At 40.3% G+C, this 26621-nt stretch overlaps 1 protein-coding gene across 6 annotated transcripts in view; it reads right to left on the bottom strand.

Annotated features, from left to right (window-relative positions):
- Positions 1 to 26621, bottom strand: part of LOC125690068 (SAM and SH3 domain-containing protein 1-like) — a 522255-nt gene that overhangs the window by 27573 nt on the left and 468061 nt on the right. For 2 of the 6 annotated variants that reach the window (XM_048938015.1, XM_048938018.1), the window contains 6 exons: positions 25619 to 25659; positions 23960 to 24046; positions 22769 to 22881; positions 21027 to 21128; positions 6505 to 6637; positions 1499 to 2334 (listed from right to left, as the gene is read on the bottom strand). In XM_048938015.1, coding sequence (XP_048793972.1) covers positions 1499 to 2334; positions 6505 to 6637; positions 21027 to 21128; positions 22769 to 22881; positions 23960 to 24046; positions 25619 to 25659 — 1312 coding nt within the window. Of the gene's footprint in view, positions 1 to 1498; positions 2335 to 6504; positions 6638 to 6840; positions 6971 to 6991; positions 7302 to 7329; positions 8878 to 21026; positions 21129 to 22768; positions 22882 to 23959; positions 24047 to 25618; positions 25660 to 26621 lie in introns of those variants that run through there. The other 4 variants (XM_048938019.1, XM_048938022.1, XM_048938020.1 and 1 more) reach the window with 4 other exon arrangements.

Here is a 26621-nt window from a genome sequence, read left to right on the forward strand (position 1 = left end):
GTTTTCATAATGAAATGACTGTAGTTAAGACTACTTTCTAGAAGAACTGAAAAGCTTGTTGCTGGTGTCTGTATTTACAAAGACAGCCTTAGAAAGCATTTCTAAACAATGCAGCGTCTCTAGCCCATATGCTCTTTTGCCTGAGATACCACCTAGTTACTGTTCAACCCTCAGAAGGACAAATCAGGCTTCTTTCATCACTGTACTATCATTAAGAGAAAGTCATGTTTTCTAAGTATGTCTAGGCAAATAGACACTATCATGTCAGTGGCAGGGAAAGTAGTTACAGCAGAAGAAATATTGAAGTAGCCAATTAATGGCACTGGGGAAAAAAGAAAAAAAATCCTTAATTTCAGGTCCATAGAGCAAAAAATGTACCACTAGGATTTGGTCAACTCCCATACATAATTCAGAAGAACAAGGCTGTGACTCTTATATTGAGAATACCTCACGCCTGAAGAAATGAAGTAGGCCTCTCAAAGTAAAATCTGTAACTCAAGAGGAAAAGCTCTTTTTCTAATGTAATCTTCACTGGAATATCTTGCTTAATGTTATGAGTGAACTGCTGTTTCCACCCACTGAAGTAGGGAATATATCTACATTGTCAACAAGAAAAGAGACTTAGCTGTTTCAGCTTTGGAAATCTGGCTGGACCCAAAGGCAAGTTCCCAGGAAACTCAACATCATGGTGAAGGAAACTGCCAAAGCTAAGTATATAGCCAGGAAGAGCCTTTGGGTCTCTCTGAGTGCTCAAATCATTTAATTTCCCATTGTACGGTACCACTTCTTTTTTTTTTTTTTTCCTCCTTTTGATCCTTTTCCACACTGTTCTGACAGAAGAGAACACCTTCATCTCATGCAAAAAAGGAGTGACAGCAGCCAGGAAAAAAGCAGGAGGAACTCTTCCGATGTGGTGAGCAGCAACCTGGAGAGTGGCGTCTAGATAATGCAAAACTCCCTGTCCTTCTGCACCTGAGTGTTGACAGAAACTACAGAGCTGGGTGGGCATTCTGATGAGATGTAAGCTGAATGGGAAAGGGCCGATATGAGGCAGTGACAGACAGTTGGAGAGAAATTGTGCACAATTAACTAAGCATGCCTCAATCCTCTGAAAATTTTGTAACTCTGTCAGTATGCCTTTAAAAGAACACTGACTTACAAAGCATTGTTTAAAAAAAAATGTTTTTGTAATGCCTCAAAGCTTTTCATCACTGATCTCAATTTATGTTCTATAGGAATTCTAAAAAAACAGCATTTTGTCACATTTGCTCTCTCTCACACATTCCACAAAACTCTTCTCTGATGCGATTATATCAAACTCCTCGTGGCATAACGTCATATTCTTTTCTTATAGCTGAATTCCAGTGCTTAAGCTTTTCTAAAGGCAAGGAAAGCAGGAGAAGCACTATTTTTTACTTCAAAGTATATACTAGAAACAGAGTTGACTGCAACCTCACAGAAACTGGAAGACCACCTTCACGTAAACTCTTTGACTCACAGACTTTTGGTGGATTCTCAAGAGAACCCTTTTAGTACAACGATCCACTGTGGCAGCCCACTTCCTCTTGGCCTCCTCATCCTCCTCGAGCAGGCATCTCCTCAGGTCCTGCTTGTCAGCCTTGCTCAGGGTCCTGTCAGTAACGGGACGCACCAGCTGTGAGAGGTTGAGGTGACTGTATAGGCTTCTCTCCACCACATAGGTAATATTGAACTCGCTGACAGAAGTGCGCCCTCGAAGCCTTCTGTTTGGGAAGCCACAACCTCCACCCCCTTTTGCTTTGTGCCGCAGTAATTGTAGGTCACAAGTTGTGGTGGATGCTCCTTTCCTAGCAGGGCGCTGGCAAAGAAAAGCTCTGGAACAGGAATAGTTAGTATCCATTTTCTTCAATCGGATCTGCTTCCTTACACTCTGAATCTCCTCCAGGGACACCAGAAGATGGTGCTTGTGCCTGCTGCTGTCATAAAAGCAAATGCTCTCTGTACTTACCCCATGGCTCAGCGAGCCGAGGCTCTTCTTCATCTCCCCATCTGTCAAGGAGCGGCAAACTTTTTGGGTCTTCTCATCTTCCGGGTAAGAAAAAAATGTCCCAAGTTTCTTGGGAGGCTTGATAAGGCCACGGCTATCAGTTTTGCTGAAGGTCTTGACCAGTTTCCGGCTAGCTCCCCATGTATCAAGACTGCTAGATGAGGGAGAAGTAGTAAGCGAGTCCGAGTCATCCTCTGTCTGCTTCTCGCAGGAACCATCAAAGTAGAATTGCTTCTTGTGAACTCCAGAGTAAAGTGCTGATCTGTCATCCAGTATAGCAGAGTTGTCAAGCGTCTGCTCTTCTACGCCTGCAGGGGACAGAAGCAAGACAATACACATCATAGTTCATAATTCCCTGAAACATTTCTCCATAAAATCTTATTTTTTTCAACTAAGATATCAACAACCATCCATTTAAAACTGCAGGAAAAATTTTCCCGATATAAGAAACTCAGAAAGTATTTGCAGCTGGGTAAATCTGAAGGAGCAACGTCCATTTGTGAAGTGAGAGTTCTGAGGTGAGATAACAATATGTAGACCACAACATCCTGTAAGTAAAACAATTGTCATTTTAAGTTTTTCTCATTCACCTGTTGCTAATTGAGACCTCAAATGGTGTCAGAAATCCTGAAATCCTGGAACTGGGACATGTTTCTTAAGTTTTTCTTCTGATACTTGCATAAGATGCTTTCTTAAAAATCAGCTTTAATGAAATTCCAATAGGTGGGAAGTATATCTTGGTATTGAAAACAAACACACAAACACAAGCATCATTCGTTTAGGTTCAGTTTTCCAATACCCAACGCTTTTTCTGCAAAAATCAGTATCTGTCCCAGAAAGTTGTAGAGCCGAGCTTTGGGCTGAAATGAAAAGATTTGGGATTTTGATAGGGGAAAAGCAACCAACTTTAATTAAATAGAATTTACAGATCTGAAGTGAAAAAGAAAGTGGGTCAAAACTGTGGTTGTTCCAATTACAGCAGTGTTCTGCTAACGACAGAAACTCATTGTTTTCACTAAATATATATTTCATAGAAAGGGAAGAAAACCTTTTGAAACACAAGTACTGGATATGGGAAAACAGCAGGACTCCTTTCTCAAATAGAGTGAATGGACAAAAATTACCTGCAACTGTGATTCCTTATGTCTTTTATCATTTAAGAAACATTTTTCCCTGGTGTTCTCTGTTGTGCAAAATGTAGGGGCAGATATTCAGTGCAGTAATAAGAAAAGAAAAGAGTACACATCTTGCTCAGTCCTGCTTGATAAATGTTACTGCATTTGTGGGCATGTAACAGAAACACACACAGAAACAGCAAATTTCCAGTACAATCCAACTTCGCCTTCCTCTACGATGGCTTCTACAATTCTAAAGCAGAGCCAAGTTTGAACCATTTCTAAAATGCCTATGATTTACTGAATTCAATAATTCAATAATAGGGGGAAGAATTTAAGACAGAAGAGCATTATCTTCCTTGTATGAGCTTCCTGTCTCATCTTCAGTTGTCTCATTGGGAAAAACATGTTTGTCACTTATTTGCAAAAGCTAAGACAGTATTCTACCAAAGTAAAACTCAGTGTGACATTGAAGGAATAGTGGATACATCTGACACAACTTCTGCTCGTGAGAATTTTTCTGGGGTAGGTCTGCACACTGGAGTCTGACTTTAACACCATTTCCACTGGACTGTTCAGTCTGTTCTTTTTCCTCCGCTGATTCTCAATCTGAACAGAAAATTGACATTGTCTTGGGACTGAATATGTGCTGATAAACAATTTTAGTCCACTAAGTAAATATGTTTTTAAACAGATTGTAAAATATGCATTGTGTGTCAACACTGTAACAGATGTTATTTGGATTAAGTCCGTGACACAAAGCCATAATGACACAGATGTAGATGTGATTTGTTTTTAAATGTTACATAAGAATGGTGCCCAAGAAATAGAACCTTCAGTTATTCAGCTTACTGAGAGAAGACTTAACAGAAAACACACATGGATTAAAATATTGGCACGTTCTACTGACAATCAGATCAGCAAAACTTATATTTAGTGCAGTAATTATTCTATTACTCCTCAACAGTAGAAACATATGAGGAGGATCTGTGATTCTGTGATTCTGTGATCTCAGACCAGGATGCCTTTCTTTAAAAACAATGGAAGTGTATATGGAATTTTGGCAAAGTTTTTCTTCTTTGAGAAGGAATTTCTGAGAAGGATTATGAATAATCTTTCTTCTGGGGTATTTCATGTCAGTTTTCAAACTGAGCTTACTGTCATGCTTGGACAAAAGTTGTTGAACATCAACAAACTTACCGTAATTACACTGATGCTACCGTATCAAATTTGATATCCAAATCTCAAAAATCTGGCCATCTAGGATTTCACATAACTTCATGCTTACTTACTGCTTTGAACAATAACAACAAACAGCTCAAGAACCAATTTGGTCAACCACAGGTAACCTGGAAGGGCAGACGGAAATCCCCAAATCCGACCACAGTATTATCTGTGATATTGCAGAATCCTCTGACATGTTCAAACAAGAATACAGGCCTACATTACAAAATGTGAGGAGGGACAGTATTTCTAAAGCACTTTTAATACACTGTATGTGAACTTTTGCGTGGCCAGACCTTACTAAAAAAAAAAAAAAAAGTAAAGACATACCTACTCCTAATGTGTAACGAGCTACTTACAGGGCCTTCTACTTAAGTAGAAGCAATGTGTAAGCAACCCATATTTTACCATATTTTATATTGTTATTTAACAATATTATTTTATTGCTGTGGAGATTGCCAGGAGACAATGTAAAAAAAAAAAAAAAAAAAAGCCACAGTGCTAGGTAGATAAGATAAAATCTCTGAGTTATAGATGAATTATTCAGAAAAGCCTAGAGTTAAAAGAGAGAAGATGGACAGGAGATGGAAACAGAAGGAAGCAGAGTAAGATTATTATTATTATTATTTTGAGTTAATTCAGTTATTTGTCTGTGAGGAGTACAGGTGGGAAAACTCAGTGGAAAAAATTTGGAAAGAACTGGGATGCATAACTGAAAGACTGAGGGGAAAAAAAGGAAATGAGATGAAATAGAACTGCAAGTGATGTGCTGTGAGAGAGGGAATTGAGAGCAAACCAGACAGTTAACAAGCTGAAGAGAAACCTAGTCAAACTGTAGGAAGGCACCTGCACATCCAGTAACTTCTCAGCTGCCTGTTCCTGCAGCTGCTCCCACTCCTGGGTTCTCTGGCTGATTGCTCCCTGCAGCTTTTTCCCAAGGTAGGAAATGCATCTCTGGTATTCTTTCCTCAGAGCAGGGGGAAAAACGGCCCTGTCTTGCCCAACTCTTCTCATAAAACATGCTCTTGCTTACCAGACTTATGCCCTCTGCATTTCCCCTATGAGATGATAAAAACCTCCTCAGACCAAGATAGCTGCCCAGTGCAGAGCCCTGAGGTGGTTGAGCCTTTCGCTCCAGCTGGTTACACCATTATGCATGGGAGAGGTCGGCTAGATTATAAAACTGCCAACAGCTTCCTGCCACATAACCGAAAAGATGCATACATTCTCCTTAAATTCACTCAGAAGTAAAAAAAATATGGCTCAGTTCACTACAAAGCTGAGGGGAGTCATGGTGTACGACTCTGGGGGAAGGACACAGACAGGTACCCACGGTTCCAGTAAGGACTCAATTAGGGCTTTGCAGAGAAGCTACTCTGAGGCTCAGGCTTCTTTAGTCCGAGTGCTCACACACAGATACAGGTCATTCGGAGTTAATTTTGCAGCACGGCATTCCCAGGGGCTGAACTCTGTTTCCCATTTCCCCACCCTCCTCCTTCTCCTCCTTCTCCTCCTCCTCCACTCTCTGTTCCTCTCCCCCTCTCCCTTGGCAGCATGGCTCAATCAGGAGCCAAACTGCAAGCAAGCTCCTCCTGAATGAGCAGTTAATGTTATGCGAGGCAGCAGCTATCCCATGAGAACATCCAATGTAGTTTCTGTACTTCTGCCACAGAACAATACCATGTAGTGCAATTGCTCTACCCACCAGCCACTCCCCTCCCCATATTTGCTAAGTGCTTCACCTGTGTATTATCCCTACAGCTGTCACACAGGCCTGGGAAATGGGAGCAAAGCAGGGGCTTACCTCCCTGAAGTGCCTGCTGGGCAGCTGTCTGCAATTGCTTCTACTCTTATTCCTTCTACAGTGGCACGCAACACAAACCAAGTTCTAATCTCCTAATGAAGGGCTCTCCAGTGCTCTGGAAATGCCAGGAGATCGGCAGTAACCACATCCTAGACAGTCACTTTCTTCCTTCTACTGTCTCAAAATGTAATTACTTGGGTAATGCATGCATCACAGACAAGCAGCCTTTCCCTGTGTCCCCTCAGAACACTTCCCACCCCTGCCCCCTTCTGTTCCCTCTCAACACAAAAATGTATTCACATATACAAGTTTAGTCATATATGCGTTGATTTTACCTTCTGTACTGGGTTTTTTCATTTCTTCCACTCTTATGAGTTTCTTCCTGACTCTGCGAGTAGAATTTACCAGCTTGTGCAATCTCTTAAACTTCACCGACTCCTCTGTTTCATCATCGGATTGTTCTCTTGACTGGCAAAGAAACAAAGGGAATATTAATAAAGTAGTTGTTCCACCGCTTGCTCCTTCAAGTCAAGTTAGCCCAGTTCATCTGCTGCGCCGTGTCAATGCAGCTCTGTAACTGGTGTTATATTTTCAGCCCAGGTCAGAGAGAAACATTTAAATTACTGAGGGTTTTCTTTTTTTCTTTCTCCTTTTCTGAAAGCATGACATACCATTTTGATTTCTAAATCTGTGCAACGTAAGATTCTAGGCACTGAAATGCATTCCTGCCCTTGTCTTTCTTCCCATGCATTGTGCAATAACTACTTCCACGTCCTCTCTCAGTACGTTTCAGGCAGGGCTCTTTCCCAGGGCTCTTCTTACCATACCAGTTACGCTCCTGTGGTTTGGGTCAGTCACTGCTCTGTCTGGCATCTCAGAACTTGCAGATTAAACCTGGTTATAAACAGCTTCTCCAAACCAAAACTCTGCCATTGGCGACTTCTCTTTTTCTTCCCTCAGTCTTCCCAGAAAATCAAAGCCAGCAGCACAAGAAAGGGACGGGAAGGAAAAGGAAGGAGGAGACCTCATCTGCCTCGCTCAAGCTGCTGCAGTTACAAAAAACTCTTTTCCTCCTCCCTGCAGTCCTCCTGAAGGCTCTCGAGGCTGGAATTAGGATGGACACAGCATTCCTCCAACACTGACCAAGGGAAAACTCTGACCTTTTCAGATATACAGTGCAGTCCATATTCCCCAGCATCCCATTTCGTTTTGCATCTGATCCAGTATGCTCAGTTCCAGCTGTTTTCCCTCAAGCATCAAACATTACAGAGACAAAAAAAAATTCTCCCTCTCCAGCAGCAGTGACACAACAAGCTGAAACAATCCACTCCTTGTGAACGAGAAGTCGGCTTCGATTTTTGAGCCAGATTCAGCGCTCGATGTGCTACTTCCTCTGTTTTAATCAGTTCAGAATGCGAGTGGTGGTGGGGGGAAGGGAGAGGAGGCCAGCAGGATGCTCAGGCTCAGCCAGGATAGCCCTGGCACTGTGCACTGCAGATTCCTGCGTGCCGCAGGCTCCAGCTGGAGCGCGGTGCAGATTGCGTACCTCACTTCGTGTTCACCCATGGACCCAGCCAGTCCACTGCATTCCTAATGGCTGGCTCTAAAACCTTTATGCGACTTCCTGTCAGTGGAGCTATCTGGGTTTCCATGGCATCCTCATCCTTTTTCTCCTTATCCTTAATTAAACTTTAAAAAAAGAAAAATCCCCAGCAGATGTGAGCCAAAAAAAGGGAAGGAAAAAAATAAAAAGGCCACTCTCTCCTCTTCCATTACAAGAATGCTGTCTTTGCTTATCCGGAGACTGAATAAAAGACAACCCAAATATATAAAAACGCTCTCCGCTTTTCAACTGCCCTTAAATACCTGGATGTGGCAATAACGGTGGGTGCCACAGGACAGGACACCAATTAGCAGTTGTATACGCACAAGTACATTTTCAAAGGCTCAAATAGTGCCTGAAGGATTCAGCACTGCTTTGAAAGTCTCCCTTGCAGGAGTACATTTCACAGAACCAGCAGAACCATGCCAGAGCAAACGCCAACCACTTTCTGCAAGGGCACTGCCAATTACAGATTTTCCATAAATTTCCTGATATTCCAAAACAAGAAATAATACCAAATGGGCAACATATGGTGGTAGGAATTACCATTCCGCCATCCAAGAGCCGCAGGAATGCATTTACTATGGGTACAGACTGGATAGGTAATTAATAATTTTCCTTCAGGAGAAATAAGTCCATAGAGAGGAGTAACAGACTTGTTTATATCAAGATAAATTAAGCAGCAAGATGAGCATTAATTCAGAGATTATATGGCTGGGACAACTTAGTGTCATGTCAAACAAGACATACCTCAGACATATTTAGATAAGATGAAAAATGGACTATTGACTGTAATCAAGTTCAGTCAAGACTTCTTAGCCTATTAAGCACATCCCAGCAAGCAACCATCATGCATACTCTGCACTCCAGGTACATTTATTTTAAATGCAATTACTCTAAACCACTCCTTTCCTTCATTACTTTGCATCTGTCTTCAGCTTGTAAGTTTATAAAAAACCTCCCTCCAAGGATTTCACTGACGAATCCGTAGCGCAGGTCAACCAGCTTGAATTCTGTACCACCAGTGTCCAAAAGAGACCTGCCCCCCTCAATGTCCTCTGCAAAGATTCAGTGGCAGTAACAAAAGCTTTTACAGTATCTCATGTTTGCATTCATTACTACTGCAGAGAAAGCAAGTGTTAAAATACCTCCCATACAAGGCAGCGACATCCAACCCAAGTGGGTGGTAGGGTAGATCCCTACCACACTTCAAAATAAATAAAAGTGCATCCTAATAATGGCCTAGCTGGTATTTCCTGCCATTTCAGGACTCTCAGCATCCTTTGTTCCAGCAACCAGGGTCCTTTATATGCTCTGACAGACACTTCCTAGCCCTGATGCTCAGCTGGGAGAGCTGGGAACAGCCTGTATTTAACAACAGGAACCGCCGGATAATAGCCTGACTGAAAACTAAATCAAAATCTTTCTCCAGCAGTCTATTTCCTACCTTTATGGGGTAGCAAGTGGCATGGAAAATCTTTTTAAAGCAAGAGGATGGCTAATAAGGTTACAGAGAAAGGCCTACAAACACCTGTAATTACACGACTGGTGCTGATCAGGAAACTTTTTTTTTGTGTCAAATAACGTTGATTCCTTGAAAACGAACCTGTTTTGAAAAAATGATCCCTTTTGATTCATTTCCTGATTTCCAAATGATTTTATTAAAAAAAAAAAAAAAACAACACACAAAACAAAACACCTTAGAATTATCAAATGATTCCATTTTGGCACATGGAAGACAGAGTTTAATTTTCCATCTCAAGCAATGTTTTCTTTTGCAGCTAATATCAAACAGAAAACAGAAATGTAAAGCATTCAGGCTTCAATGACATATTTGGAAATTATCAAACTTCAACATTTTGATTCATCCAGCCTATTTTTCTTCTCCAGCTTTCAAGATGACAGTATGGCCTTTTTTGGTTGCTTTTCCTGCCCTCAGATGGGAAAATCAGCCCGGCCGCTGCAACTTGCAGCAGGCTTGGCAAGAGGCATCAGCGCAACCTCAGCAGCCGTGCCCCTGCAGGGGGCTGCAGCGCCCTATTTTGTTCTGCCCTGCCGCCCTCCAAGCACGGCTCAGCACTACAAAAGGGCAGACATAACTTGTTAAAAAGAGGATGCCATGCCTGCAGATGGTAAGGCTGTTGTAGGCAGGGAGGCCTGCTGAACTTGGGTGCACAGGACTGCCCCTCCAGCCTCAGCATGGCTGTTGGGGCTGATGGAACAGCTAGGGCCTCTCAGCCACCCTGATTCGCCGTGGGCGCAGGCCTCTGTGTGCTCCAAAGGGAAAACAAGCGGATTTGCAGTACTGTAAATAGGAACAACTTAACTTCCATCTCCTCCGCTCCCAATTTTTCCATCCGAAGGCCCATATGGCTCAACTTTTAATTATTTTGGCTAATGCTATATGTAGTAATTCTGTGGTGAATGCTTGAGTGTTTCATTTCTGGTTTCCACGGCAACATTACATCAGATTGCAGACAGCTGGCTCCACAGTCCTAAACCATAACAAATTGGCCAAGCCAACACAGAAAACTGTGCTTGCTTTAAAGAGATAGCGCTGCTGGGGAGCCAGCGTGGCTGGTGGGGCCCCTTGGCAGTGCCGGCCGGGCGGAGCCGCCTTCCCGCTCGCCTTGGAGCAAGTGTGTCCCCAGCACATCTGCAGTGCTCTCACGGCGCGGAAGGCCGCCAGCTCCGAGCTTGGAGCTCTGCTGCACAAGCGCATGCAAGGCCACAGGGAAACGGGGGCTAAATTAACAGCATCTGTAAGCACCCAGGACTGCATGTGGAGGGCGGCAGCCTACACGTACCACATGGCTGGGAAACTGTAGACAGGCCAAAGCCCATCCCCTCTGCACAGCTCTTCATCACTAACAAAGGCAGATGTAAGCCTGCAAACAGATTCTCAAGCCTGCAAGAGACCAATTCCCCCTGCTTTCCCTATCACCTCGTCTATTTGGATCAAATACTTGTGAATCTCACTTGTGAATCTCTAAAGGCTATTCGCTACCTCGAACATAAGATCAAAGTAAAATGCTGTACATCCAGGAGCAAGTAAGAAATTAACATGTGCACTTTGATATTCTCCTTTCAGTGTCCTCTGCCTTCTGTAGTGCTTTTCTCATTCACCGCTGCCTGCTCTGGAGAGAAGGAGCATGCCTGGCTGTCCAGCTGTAAAACATGCAGCCCCTTTCACAAGCCAGAGAAAGAACAATGTATAATCCTAGCTCCTCCCTCTGGACAAGTGCTTTACACATATACACATACCCCTAACACTTATTAGGGTACTTGGAATTAATTGGCCAAATGTGAATCAGAAGTAGCTAGTTAGCTCTCGGCAGCACTGGGTTTGGAAACACTACAGGTTTACAGCATTAGCCCTTAAAAAACACAAGATATGCAAAGCCCACCAGCCAGGTCCAAATAGAAATTGAGCACTGTCCTGAAACATCAGAACAATAGACAGTTAAAGCTATCACAACTGATTAAACTGTTTCAGCTCCATGAAGAAAAAATACATGACTTTTACATGACCTGTATGAAGCCATTTAAAGGAATGCTAAACCTTTACAATCTACTTTATGTTCTGTAATTGTCAAGCCCCAAACAGGAATCTCCAGGAAACTTCCCATCTAAGAAACTGCGAAATGTCTTAATCCAATTAAGCCCAAACTGCGATTATTTTTAGCTATCAGAAAATTATTGTCCTGCAGAGTAGAACAAAACTATACATGCAGATATGCAACATATCATGTTAATCTCCCCTCACTAGCTTACTTTAGAGTTACATGTCCTACTTCAAATGCAAAGAGATTCTTCTGTTCCTTTTAGGAGACGTGGCTACACGTGTCCTTTCTTCTCTCCCTCAAACAGACTCTACATCCGCCAAAAAAAACAACTATTCTAACTTTTCTTTTTTTTTGTATTAAAGATGCCTGGATGAAGTCAGAGACAGGAAAGTAGGACAGAAAAGAACTTATACCCAGGGAAAGGAAGAGAAAACCTTTAAGAAAAGCTATGCACACAGTGCCATGCCTAAGAATAGCCACAAAAGCCTTTTCTCTTTCTCCCTCTCTGAAGCAGAAGGCACATCCTCTCCACATCACACTACAAGCTCAGTAACTTACCAGTTTCGGCATTTATAGGCCTAAAGCTCTGTTTCGAATAATTCCCCAAGTGTTCAAATGCTGTCAGCTTCGTAACCCTGAAATTTAGGATTAGACTCTTCTTCTTGAGTATCGCATTCTCTCAGAATCCTATGCACAAAATGCCTCTTCTCTGGAGTTACATTATCAGACACCAAAGTGGTTCTGATTTCAGTGCTGAGTATGTAAAGAAGAAAAAAAGCGTGATGCTGGACTCAATTAGCTGTTTTCTTCTCACTGATTGATTCCCCCGGTTACTCGCGAGCTGCATAACTTGCAAGAAAGGCATAAGTCATCAGCTCTAAGCAAATCTTCTATTCACCACAAGGAAAAAGGGAGTGTTGTACATGGCAAACAATCCCTGTTTTCACTGACGAAGGCTTGCTGACCTCTTGCTGGCCTCCAGTTCCTTAATTACTGTCTATGGAATTTCAGTTAAAGAAAAAAAATACAGAGAATCTCTGCAAAGCCAGGACGATGCCTGACCCTCCAACACGACCACTGGAGTGGCGGCTGTGTCTATCGGAAATATAACTTGAGCCGTTTACCAGGCTCTTTAGATTTTCCCTTTTAAATTCTTTTGATGAAAAGTCCCCCTGACAATTTCCCTTTATAAAGAGCTAATTTGACAGAAAAATAAACCTGCTTTCATGTTTTTTAAATTAGCAAAATTAAATTTTTTCCTCAGTTTGCAGTGCTATAAAAAAAGAACATCACTAAGGCAAGGAGAGGCAAATGATGTTTAATTCAGAAATTTCAGACTGGTCTAGAATTAGCCGCATTGTGGCTTTCTGAAGGACTGTAGCATGACTTCCAACTGCTCCTCCTAGGCTGGGCTCAAGCCTCCCTGCCTAACAAACAGATTCTGAGATGCTCAAGTAAATTACAGTCAAGCATACCTAATCTCAGACCTTGGAACAGAATTTGGGGCATTCTTCCTAGAACACAAGAAAACACAGGCCAAAATCTCTGCTAATTAGGAGCAGTTCTGTCCAGTGACGGGAAGCGCTAGCAAAATCATACTGCAAAAGCACCCTTTTTTAAACCAAGAAAAGATTCCTCATACTCAGAACAATGCCTTCAATGGCCAGTTAATCTGGGATTACACCAGATCAATCACACAGTAAAATTATAGCAAGTCTAAATATCTACTTCCTCTGATAACTGGCTGATTTTAAGGAGCCACCTAGCCAAATATCATTCAATTTTCTCCATCTTTGTACTAGCAGCTGTGCATCTTCTCCGTTCCGTAGAAGTCATGTAAGCTAGATTCAACTGGCATGCTGTAACTGGGTTCTTCCCCTTGAATTACTTCAGTCCCAAAACTCCAATGCAAAACCCCTCAGAAAATTCTAAGCTTTGGATAAAAACAGCTGGTGTTCTCCAATTTCAATAACATAGCGGCTCACATCAAGTGAAACATGACAGCAACTTCCTTGAAACATATCCCAGATTCTCTTAAATTTCATGGCCACGAGTGAAACTGATCTAAGTTTTGGGCTTTCAACTTGAGTTTTCAAGGTTTTATGTTTCACTAAGAAAGTTTCAAAAACCACTAATCCTCAGAGAGGCTGTTTATAGAAAGGTGAGTAAAATTCTGATGTGATAGTCCGCATCAAACTCTGAGGTTACAAAAGAACGGTCTCCAAATTTTTTATTGAACTTGCAAGAGCTAGAAAAGATTTTTGCCACTTAACAAAATTAACTGAGGAACATGAATTGCAAAGACTATGCAAGTCTAAAACACATAGTGTCAGGCCCCCCAAGTAAACTGAATGAAACGGCAAGTCCGTGTCTGAGTTTGGTCTGTGGTTACTTACAAGGAAATCAAAGGAGAGTCCAACAGCTACTTTGGTGAAAGATACATTACACATTAGCTAGTGACGACACTGCTTGCTGAAATTAGTGGGAAATATTTGTCATAAGTAATGAGCACAAAAATTTAATTCTCCCTGGAGGTCTGTCTTGATACTAGAATAGCTGCTTAGGCAAATTCTTAGACGTTAACTGTTTCCAGGTTTTAGCTAAATAATTTTGCAAAGCACATTGCTGACGTTTGCATCTGTAAGCCAGATATATATCCTCATGGTGAACTGTTTCTCTCACCGATGAGAATAATGAATTTCAACTACATTACAACTGCACTCACATAGTCCTCATCATAGGTGTATGTAGCAGAACGAAGCTCTGTTACATTACTCCATATCTGTTACATTACAGCATTTCTTTCCAAATCTCTTGGAGACTCTCCTACCCACAGGAACATGAGTGTCCACTACATTTTGTGTTTTGGCAAGGGTAAGATGGCCTGTGGAGAATCCCTACTCTTTAGTGTAGACTGTATTACTAATGAATGGAGCACACCACTGGTCCTGTAACCTCCGAGCATTTCAGAAAACCAACTGTGGGAGAACAGTGTATAAAAGTACAGTGAAATTCACTTCAGAGATTCTTCAGGAAAAAAAAAACAATGAGAATCCTTTAGCAAAGGGTGTGGTAATTCAAATTACATTATGGTAGTATTTTTGAACAATCAAAACTATTAACGCTACTCTTCTCACTGCGAGAAGTCAACACCAGCAGCGGGGAAGAAGCAGGGACAAGTGGTAAACGACAGGAGTGCAATTAAAATCTTCTACTGTACCACAAGTAAAGATATTCAGTCTGGGTCTGCCAAATAGGACAGTGAAACACATGGCTTCTGAGATTCCTAATTCTTGAACTGAGCAAGGCTTTGTTCCAATTTAATAGGCTTGGTTTCCGAAAAGATGGGGGCAGGGAAACCAAGTTATGGATTACAGCATCTCCTGCTGGCTGATGTATGCAGTGAGAATGGTCACAGGAAAAAGCTGTAAACCATGGTCTTCCATCCTCTATGTAATATGCAGAGAAGTTAGGCAGCTCCCCAGATGCCAAAAAGTATAAAAGACAAAGGTGTCAGAATATATACTCAATTGACTTGCTTTCCGCCTCCCATCCTCCCAAAATATGTGGCCAAACATTTTAGGGTGAAGTCAGGCAATGGGACTTGTCTGCATGTAGTCAAAACAGAGATGGTTATGAACACGCTTAATCACAGTCACTGCCTGTGCATTAATGCAAGCTCTCTTCTCAGTCATGATAGCGGAAAGATTTTTCTTAGAAACCTTACTAGAGTGTAATTATATTCAGTCTTCACATGCACAGGAGCAACTCCTGCTGGCAGAGAACAGGAGGTGTACTTGGACAAAGTTACTGCCAGTTGTTCCGCCATAACCCTGTCCAGATGTTATTTAGCACCACCAGCTAAATAGACATACCCAGCTAAATCCTATTTGATGACAACTTGGCAGAACCTCCGTTCTAAGCAATACTTAGGGAAGTTTTATACTTTAATTCCCAAATAAACGCATTTCTTCCTCAAATTCTAAAATGTTCTAGAAATAAAATCAGGTCAAATAGGTTAAAAGAAAATCAAAACAACAGAACCAACACCATACAATGTTTTTTCAAAACACTGTATAAACACAGCTGTGATATCCCATTCTGTACAGCACTGATCTAGCTTCAAACTTTGTGTTGTGTCCTGGAAACTGCAGTGAGGATTTGTTTCTCTCATGAAGGCTTCTGTGTTACTACACCCATGGGAAACCCTGCTGCTGCTAGGCACAGACAGAGATGGGGGAAAGATCATAACAAAAGATGCAGCCATTCTTCTGCTAGATTCCAATGAGAGGCACTGGACAACTCCTGACTGAGATCATTGGAAAATGAGGACAGCTAGTGACTCCCAGGGCAGGTCCCCACGATAGCTGTACAGTGTGGGACTTTCACATTTTGAAGCTCTGTCTTATTATTGGCTCTTTCTTCAGCATGACTATTAATAGCTGCTGACGATATTACAGAAACTTGGGTATGAATAATAAGTATACCATCCAATATAATGAGGGACATCAGTGCCTTTCAGGAGATCTTTACACAAACTGGGTCACTGGACTCTTCAGAGCAAGGATGAATGCTCTGCATTCATTCACAGCCACACTCAGTGTCAGCTTTCCTTTGCTTTTTCTAAGAGCATACAGGGCCTGGAGGCGGCAACAAGATCTCCAAGAACTGGAACATAGAAACATCCTCTTCCATCCTGAAGCCTTTCAAGGAACAAATTGACTTATGAAAATTGGTAAATCCTCTGATAACAGCAAAAACAGGCCTAACAGTGCACAGCTTTCAAAATGCCAAAGTATCAATGTTGCTGCAGTTTAAACACTACAGTTCAAATTACGCAAAAAATCTAAATCCTACCCTACTATCTCCATTCATATCTAACTGGTTCTCAGTATTCACTGACTTCTACCTTAGCTCTAAAAAGCTAAAACGAAGGAATTTCTCATACTGATTGTAATATAATTGTATATAATTATCAATAATAATGTTAACAAATGGTTAAATGGTTCAAGAATCCATCAGTAGTAATAATAATAAATTTAAAAATTGCTCTGTTTACAAAACATTAGCAATCTGAATCACTGAAATACAGCATAACCCTGAATAGTAAGGATTTGCTGTAGTTGTACCTAGATTTACTCTGTGGCAACTGGTGCTATAAAAGTTACATTGCAATTATTTCTTTTCTTCCTACTCTTGCACTTACCAAACAATACAGCAATAGCTTGTGATTCAGAGGTAACTGTGTCAGACTCGGTCTTTTATTTGAGTTAGTTTTGTGCCACAAATTAAGTAGGTGCATAGGTAGTACAATCCCGATTCAATAGCTACAGCATGTCGCCAACCCAAATGAATAAGACCCAAACACTATTCTTGTCCATTATTCTGCTTTTCACAATGGTAGTAGATACAAAACCAACACTGAATACTCTTTCAGCCCCATTTAATGACGTAGCGAATAAAAATGTCCTCAGGAGATAACATAAACAATGGGAACAACAGAAGACCATTTTGGTTTAGCTAGACCTATCTCTGTGTGGACTTGATTTGCTGCTTTCTACTACCAGATGGATCAATAGCAGATGGGAAAGAGCAAAAACGTGATTGGAAATTTTCCTGAGCAATGGCCTCACTGTAGGAGACCTGCATGTCTGGTCTCCTGCTTAGCAGAACTGCTGTCACTGACTTCAGAGAAAACAAATAGGGCGCAAATTTCCTAATGGTAGGGGTGCCGTGCTAACAGTTCTGGGTGAGGAGGTGAAGAGGTTTTTAGAGGACAGGTGGAAGAGCACTACTCCCTTCCTCTCTTTCACCTGTAGGCTGTACTGTTAGGGGAAGCCTGTTATCATTTCTTTTTTAAATTTTAATGTCTCCCTTCTGAGGTTGACATGGTAGTACGTAGCAGGGATTAGGGTTCAGAGGCCCTCACTGTGGCACTTCTCAAATGAAGCCCACGTTACGTTACCTGGACGCCTGCACTAATGAGCGCTGATCATTATTTGATGATCAAAACTGCAGCACAAAAGACCAGTGAGACCAACAAAACACTTCAGTCCAGGGATAATTACAACTTTATTAACTCGCATCCACAGAAGCTGTCAGCAAAGTTAATTAGTGGTTTGTTTCAGCGACAGCCTATGTATGATGCACACACTTCTGTCACAATCCTCCTCTCCGCTTCCCCCACTCTCGCCGTAAGTATGATGACTGGTACCAATTAACAGTCTTTCAGCAGAACGCACAGAAAGGATTTATATGGGTTTCTCCTAACACTGCTTCATGCTTCAAGCAGAGCTCTGGAGATACAGCAGCTCTACCAGGCTTCTGCTCTAGATGGACAAGAGTTTCAGGGTCCAAAGGTCATCAACTGTGCTCGTATCTTTAAGAAGCATAAAAGGCACCTCAGTAAATGGAAAGAAAGTGATAATTTTCAAAACCTCTTTCCCTTGACTTTCTTACTCCTGTGGATAAATAGGGCCTTATCTAAAATCCAGAATGAGATTAATTTGGAATCTAAACCTGCTTTACATGACAACACCTAGCAAAAGGCAAGGTAGTCTTGTCCATGGCTACTGTGAGCAGCTTTCATTTCAACAGAGATGAAAATAAAAATGCAAAAATCAATTTGTTAAAAATGATTAGGTGTTCCAGACTTCAGACATCTGACTAAGAAGAAAAAGAGTTTCAACTACATTTCCACATTAGTAAACTAATAATACACATGACTTTGTTGCAAAGCAAAGGAATTGTAGTAGAGAGGTTGAAAGCTACCAACTGCTCTAAAGTGGCAGTGAATCAAGTCAACTACTGGCTTGGCAAAGCTTCTGTTTGTTTGTTTCTTATGAAAAAACAAACAGAACTATGAATTAATAGCACAGAAATGACATAAGGCTGCTTCCCTGTGGATGCTGAGATGACCCTTCAATCCTTTACTCATCTTTAGGATTTAATTTTAAAAGGATATGAAATAGAAATTTCCTTTCCCCAGTAATTTAAAAGAGGAGGGGGCAAGAAAAAGAATCTTTAAATCCTAAAAGTCAGCTCAGTATCAATGCCAGCCATATTAGTCATAAACACATGAAGGTTATACAAGCTGATTTATTTTTTTTTAAACAGAATTAAAAACAACAATTATATTTGCCCACTAGATGCTATCTCACAGGTGGTTGCTCTTATGCTGTGGGCAGGCCTGACTTGAAAGTATACAGAGAGAGATCACCAGATGTTCTGTCCCAATTTCTAGATTCTCCAAGTGCTTAGTAACTACCTTTTCTTTCTTCTTGGAATGCTGTTAGTGGCAAAGCTAGACCATAAAAACATAATGACCCATCCTCACAAGTCCTCCTAACTACCAGCAAGTTTCACTGCCTGGGAAGAATTGGGGAAAAAAAAAAAAAAAAAAGAAAAGCAATTATGCTAGAGTTTTGATCTCTCTTAAATACCCAAGGCTGCTGAACAAGTGCACAGCAACTAAACTAGAAATTATGTTTTTCCTCGTTCCCCCAATCTGCAAGTATCCTGCAATTCATTTTTATCATTTGTGTTCACAAAATGTTGACAAAATGACCAAGTATGATCACAATGTTCTGCTAAAAACTGCCTAGTAACAGCTTGGCCATGAGACATAAAAAACAGAGATCAGAAAAAATGCCAGCAGAATCAGAAGATTAATTGCCCAAGGAGTTTTAATTCAAACCAGAAGCTTCAATTTCAGTGACTCATATTTTAAATTACTTTCTGAGGCTAGAAGGCAGTGGGCTATCTAACAGAAGGTTTCTAACACATGGAAAAACATCTTCCCTTCATGGCCTCTATAAAATGAGTATGGTACTTTCCAGTTTCCAAGTTCACAGAATACAAATCACACAAATGGCACTGAAATTCAACCAATTCGGCAAAGGAAGGGCTCGAACACGGAAGCATCTCTGAGTCTTTCAAAAGCTGGTCATTTCACATTAATAGATACGTCTGTTGGCATAACAGCCTCGGTGATCATATGCCCTATCTCTAGATATATCTGATACTTTGCTTGGTTTCCTCCCTCTGGCATGTCAATTACAGCCCAGAGTCTTTTACCCCAGCTAACTCTAGTTGCTTTTAGGTCCAGTAAGAAAGAAGCCAAGCTGATATTTGTTCTAATGTGAACTTTCATTTCTGCACACAAATTGTGAAAGCAAGCAGTTTCACAGCTTCTGTTAAATGCAATCAGGATTAAAAACAAAACAAAGAAAAAGAAAATCAGCAGATTGGGCAGACGTATTTAGAGCAATGGAATACAGATCCCTCAAAGAAGTCAGCAGGAAGATGGTTCAAATCCTAGCAGAACAGTGGAGAGATGCAACAGAAATCTTGGCTCAAAGAGTAAAACCAGCTTAAAATGTAATTTTAGAGAAAAGGTGCCAAATCATCCCATTAGGGAGCAAATACTGAGTCATGTTTGGTCCTCAGAAGTATACACAGCTTTTGGTAAATTCAACATAAATAATAACCATTATCAGAATATTTAAGAGAGAAACTCAGTATTCCTTTGACATTTTACCAAAGTAAATGAGAGTTTCATGGCTTTTAAACTCTATGTATCCCAGCCAAAGGCCTTAAGAGGAGACAGCCCAGGCTATAAATACCAGTGAAGAAACAAGACAGCTTTCACCTGGCTAGACAGCCAGTGCAGGAGAATCAAGATCCTTCCTTCCTTGCTCTTTGCACATTTCTGAAATAGCAGATCAGAGCAGAAAGCAAACATCAGTCCCCTCTGTTCCCATCTAACTGGAGATGGGCTTTATTTATTTTTTTAAATACAAATACGAAAATCTTTCTCCACCACAAAATATTTTGAACATCTCATAAAATGATATAGCATTCCTCTTTCCATTTAGGGAGAAGAATCTAACTGCTGCAGTTAGCAGGAAATTCCATTGACAATAAAATAAATAAATCAATCAATGGGCTCAAAAGTCTATGATTCAATTATATGGGTTATAAAGAGCTTGGGCTTGACAGCAAAATGTGTTCTTCAGTAAGATTTATTTGTGAACTTTCAATTAGAGAAATGAAGTGGAATAAATTACTCAGTGAAAATGAAGATATTTAGAAGGAAAAATTAATTAATTCAGTATGGCATGACACAAAGACTGTCTGGTGCCCACAAAACAAAAGAAGCTGCACAGCTAAGAAGTAAAAATAAGCCAGGAAAGCTGAGTCTCTCTACTTATGGATCTGACAAAAGCTGCACACACTGGGCTGAGAGTTAGGAAAGGCAGAGCTAGAACCGTTTGAAAGCAGCAAGAAGCTAGGACTTAGCCAGACTCTCAGCTAAGACACACCAATAAGGGATAGGAAGGAATGAGAAACTCTGGTGATTCACAGTAACTGAGAAGTAAAATGAAACAATTTTCCCTAAACAATCTAAAAAAGGAAAAGAAAAAAGGAAAAGAATCCAAAAGACCCCTTTCTGAACATTAGAAAAAGAGAAATTATATAAAAATTCAGTTTCAGTTCTATAACAACAGATCCTGAAGATTTAAAATCCCCGTTAAAGATTTTCTGTAAATAGAATGAATGTAGCATCTTGAGATCAAATGATAAATTTGCCATTAAGAAAATCACCAGGTAAATCAGGATACTTGAAATGAAAGACTTCAAATATTAAATGATATAGGGGAGCTATATCGTAAGGACAGGTACTTACATTACAATTGGAAGACCCATCAAATGTTGAGTAAGAACCATCAGGCCAGTCTGTAGCATCTACAGTACTTGATTGCCTGTGCTGGGACTCATACTCCTTCAGCTGAAATTTGAAAAGACAGGGAGCCCATTTTCCAGTGCGAAGCAGCTATCAATCTTCATTAAAATAGCAAGAGTTAATGTCCTTTCATTTTTCTCCCAGTAACATTGTGGAACTGGAAAAATGAGAACCTTTGCATTGCCTGCCTCACTTGTTTAAAATAAACTCATTTATTTCACAATCAGAAGTTTTCATGATGAGATTTATTTTTTGAAAGGAAGTGATCTGCAAATACTCAATCTGGATGAACTGCAATTGACAAAACATAAATTATACATCCCCATGGCAGAAGCACAGTTTAAACTGGACAGACTACATCACAACAGGCTATCAATTTCCTTCAAAAAGAAAGTGATCTACAGTGAAGACCAGGAGACATCTTTCAGAATTTCATAACTAGGGACTATTTTTACCATTTTCCAATTGAAGTCTCAATACAAATAGCTAATCCTACTGGAGGAACTGATGATTTAAAAATTAAATTGCTGCTAGCAGCTCAGACCACTAGAGGGAAACAGTACCAGTACATACAGTGAATAGTAAGGATCAGGTGGAACATTCCTCCCACACAATTTTTAACAGCAGAGATCCCAATGTTACTCCTTGGTAATTTTAAAATTGTGGTGCTTTTTGGTTCTTTTTTGGCGATATGATTCCCAGCAAAGCAATATTTTCCTCAGACAATGGCATACCTTTATCTTCTATGATAACCTATTTCAAAGACATACTGCGTCATTGAAGAGAATTCACTTGAGTGACAATTTGCAATCCAGCAAATGTTTTATGAACCTCAGCTGCCCATACAGAATACCCTGTGCTCAATCTGGGTATTCTGCACAAGGGAATTAAATTAACATGGGACTAGAAATTTTAGCATTGGCCGTTGACTCTGGAATAATTGAAATCTCAGCACTATTGCTGCAAAACCACAGTAATTTACAGTTGTGTTTCATCAAAATTCAGATTTTGTAAAGATACACTTGTGCCAGTCACTATATATTATCAAAAATTACATCTGCTTTTATTTTAATGTCAAATGCCAAAAAAGGTTGACTACGTTTTCCTGAAGGCTAAAACAAAACACCCTCTTTTTGCCTAAAACAGAAACAGAATGAACTTCAACCTCAAAAAGTTTTAATTGCTGAAAATGGAAGCATTCACTCAAACTGCCCTTCAGCCATTAGCAGCAGAGAAATAACAAAAAATGTATGTATTCTGAAGAAAATAAGGCAAGCACAGCAAAACGTGAAGAATTCTTTTCAGTATTTAAACAAATCTACAAACATGCATCATGTGGGCTAGTACAGGTGGCATTCAACTCCCTTAGCTTTAGACAGCTGCAATAAAAATGTCTGTACTTGAGCTTTTCCTTGACTGGCACCCTTTATTGCCAGTGGAGAGAAGTAAATGCTTTAGGACTTGATTCATTTGCCATACATTAGGCACCTATTTTTTGCAATGCTGCATCTCCCTTTTCCCATTAACAAGGGAATTACTATCTAATTTATGCTACCTAGTGAGATAGGACAAACAGGCAGTTTTTACCCACTTCTGTGTTTTATAAGGAACCAGAAACTCCAGACTGGTGTATCTCACATCAATGTATGTTTTTTCAGGAAAAATAAAATGTGTACTTATCATACCCTAGCAAGTGCTTCCTCAATAGTGATCATCTTCTCTTTAACCATCATCATCAGCTGGATCCGTTCCTCATCACTCATCGTGATCTCACTGGCCACATACCCCACATCTTCTCCTGCAGAAAAAGGCACAGAGATTAAAAACAAAAAAACAAATACATGTAAGAGGTCACACAGAAAGTGGAGTACATTGGAACTGGATTTCATAGTCCTCTGAAATCTGGTCACCACATGGATCTGGCTGGCCAGAAGATATCACATAATTATTGACTCTGAAGAATGAAAAAAGAAAGTGCCTACAGCAGCAAAGTCCAGAACTCAGCCCTGAGGAATACTGCGATAGGCTAAAAGAGGGGTGGGAAGCTCTTCTAGGAATGATGTGCTGGGCTTTATCAGCTCTCTGCTGCAGATTGGCGACATGCCTCAGACTGCAGACTTGCACCCCCCATCCAGTTATCTAACTGGCTATGAGCTGGCATGGGGCGCTGGACATGTTTCACCTCCAGTCTCCAGGACCTCATCTTCTGGTTAAAGCTTCGCACGTCAGCACGGGCAGAATATGCTTTGACAGCCAACAAGTGTCTATACTTCACTGAGTATAAATGTGACCTTTTCAACCTCATAGGCAGGTTCATACCATTTTTCACAATCCATTTGAACACAGTCAGAAATGTAGGGAAGCATCTGTTTGCAGCAGAAAGATATATATAACAGATACACATGGGTAAACAGAAATTTTATTTATGAAGGAAAATACTTAAAGCAATGCACAGCTGCATCTTTTGGAGAACTAGAGAAAGAGATCTGACAGTTTAAGTGGAATCAATCCTACATTTTCACTATTCACCAGATGCACTTTTACTACTCCTTCTTGTAGTGTCTTTTCCTGAAATGAGAGTCTGGATTGAAGCCCAAAGCAAACAGGTCAACGTAGCCAAGTGCCAAAAAAAAAGCTTCTCTGTCATAGAGTCAGAAGATAAAGCATCTCATTCATTTTTATGTTATTCATAACTATCCATGAATTGCATCATTCCGTGTATGTACCATCACCGACAATCAGGACTGAAGCTGTTCCAACTTCCAGATCCACAGATCTGTGACTCCTACATTGCTGCAAAGGAGATTTAACTTTTAGTGAGGTTGGATAGTTACATTCTATACGGATTGGTCCAAAAATCCTTTAAAAAGGTTTACCTTTTGAAGTCTGCCTCATCAATCCTTTCTGGTTCTTTCGGAAATTCTGCCAAAAAAACTTATTTTTCTTTTTCCAGTCTGCTTTCCCTAAAAGGAAATTAGGGAGGGGGAAAGAATGGAGGGGAAGAAGAATTTCAGAAAGAAACATTAGTTATTAAACATTACAGAAGTTTTCAAGTTATATTTTCTAAGTCAAAAACAAGAATAAAAAAATTCAAATCTTCCATTTTTCTTTATTTATTCTATACTAGAACTATGCTGACGTAGCCATTTCAGAGAAATATACATATTCTCCTACAATTGCCAATGCTACAGATGACTGAGATAAGCCACTAACATACATATTTTGAATTATAAACAGAAAATATTTTACATTCATTTTGATATCTGTTATAGTCTCCAGTCTGTTGATAATGTCAAGTTTGGAAGTGTTTTTGAAGCATTTTGTTGGTTTATTCGCTTCAGCTGAACCCCAGTTATGCAGCCTAAGCCACAAGACAGATAATGAATTCTCTAATACGTGTTTGCGTATCTATTTAGAAAATAAACACTTCACATACATAAAAACACACATGCACGTACTGCTAGTTGGCATGAGAAATTTCTTGAGATCATCAGATACAACTGAATCTTGCTCCCTCCATGCCTTGATTGTACAAGGCTGGGAATACATGTCTGTTATTATCGGATCTGCATAGTGCTCGATGACCCAGAAGTGAATTATTTATTCTAGAAAGAAGATTCGGAACAAGGGAGGGCATATAGCTGTGTTCTGTTGAATCGATCAGGGCACATGCTATAAGGTTCATGCCATCTGCAAGAGAACATACTGAGCCTGATCTGGCAGAAATGCTACTGATACAGAACTACTTCATCCCTCTGCTGTTTTTGAAAAATTCAGATGAACACTTTATTTTGTGCCACTGAATTTCAGTATATGACTGTGCTATTTTGGATCTTGTCCTTGCAGCTCCAGAGTTTTCTGAAACTCTGAGGCACAGCTTTATCTCAGACTGTGAGGATATTACCCTGAAAAAAGAAAAAAAAAGAAGCAACTTCCCTGCTCCAATTTTCCTTATAAATAAAATATATGCATATATATATTCAAAACAAAACAAAACAACCTATCTAAATTTCATCAGCTCAACTGATAAGTCTAGGTAGCAACTTGAACTAATCATGGTAAATTAGAAAAAAAGTGAAAGAACAGAAAACAAATTGTTATTTAAGAATGCAAAATATTTCAGAAACAAAGAATAAGACTCCAGCATGACATGCATAAGAGTAACGAAAAAAACCAGTTATTTACTTTTCCTGAAAAGGTGGTGGTAACTTTTTTCCAAAAAGGTGGTGGTAACTTTTGAAATACAAACAGATAAGCTAATAGTGAGCTAATATTAAACACTCTGAAGGCAATATAACGAGCCAAAAAGCTGTGTAGTTATCAGAAGGCTATGCTGACTGAGCAGTGTTCGAAATCACAGAGACCTTCAGCATCCTACTTTTAAAGCACCTTAGACTTGCCCTCCCCCCCATCCTTAATGCTGCTGACTTCTGCTGGCATTGTGTTTACTCAGCTCTTCACATCTTCACGCAAGCAAAACTGAAAACCTACTTAAGAATGCAATTGAAGTATCAGATAAAATGAAATATACTGACCTACAGAGCCTTCCTCCGAACTTGATTTATGAATGGAGAGCCTAGAACACAAAAGAGAAATGGACTTATTGATGCAGACCTCTCAAATTTCATGGGAACTGTCTGATTACAGTAAATTATAGTTTCCAAACAATACATCATGGGCTATTTTCTCTTCCCCTTTTTTCCAAATGCAGCAAGTTGGAGACAAAAACTAAACTCGCTGGTCTGACCACAGTAACCGAGTTCCCCTTTGAAAGCTCAGAAACAAACCTTTCATGATCCAAACAGAGGAATACAATACTGACAGAAACCTGCAGATAAGCCAAAAGCATCGAGGAATCTCTCAAAAAAATTATTTTCATGTACTTCCGTACCTTACATTTCATTGATTTCCTTAAAACTGTGGCACTGGGATGCTCTATTTGTTTAGGTTTATAACAGTTTCTGGCTTATTCATCTTTCAATTGAAAACGTTTCATAAACATGCGTTCACTAAATTTCAGAAAGCCAGCGTGAGGAGGACAAGAGTAGCAATTTAACTGGGTGAGGAAAATTCGTCCTATCAAGATAGGAAACTAACTGTGTACTTTTCCACCAAATTATGCCCCCCTACTCAAAAGTTAGTTAGAGAAACTTGTTTTAACAGAATGTAGGCTTTACAAACAACCTGGTAAAATAGTACACATCAGTCTTTTGTTCTCACTCTTCATGCTCAATGAACCAGTTTTCCATATTGGATTCCAACTCAGAACCAATGGTTCACTGCTGGTTCTCTGATGAGATATCACTCCCTCTTCACGCTTTTGTGTTTGTTTTTTTGTTTTGTCTATGTAAATGGAGCTAATAGAAATTACCAAATCTCGAGAAATTCTTTGAAGCCTTCCTATGGGGACCTAGAGGTCCTCCAAGTTGAGCCAAGCTAGTGAAATGACTCTTGCCAGCTTCAATGACTTTGCTTGAGGCTCCAACTGCAAAGCATTATGGCATTGTTTTTGCCAAGAGCTCTGCTCCCCTGAGACAA

This window comes from Lagopus muta, chromosome 2, assembly GCF_023343835.1.
Source record: "Lagopus muta isolate bLagMut1 chromosome 2, bLagMut1 primary, whole genome shotgun sequence".
NCBI classification, from domain to species: domain Eukaryota; kingdom Metazoa; phylum Chordata; class Aves; order Galliformes; family Phasianidae; genus Lagopus; species Lagopus muta.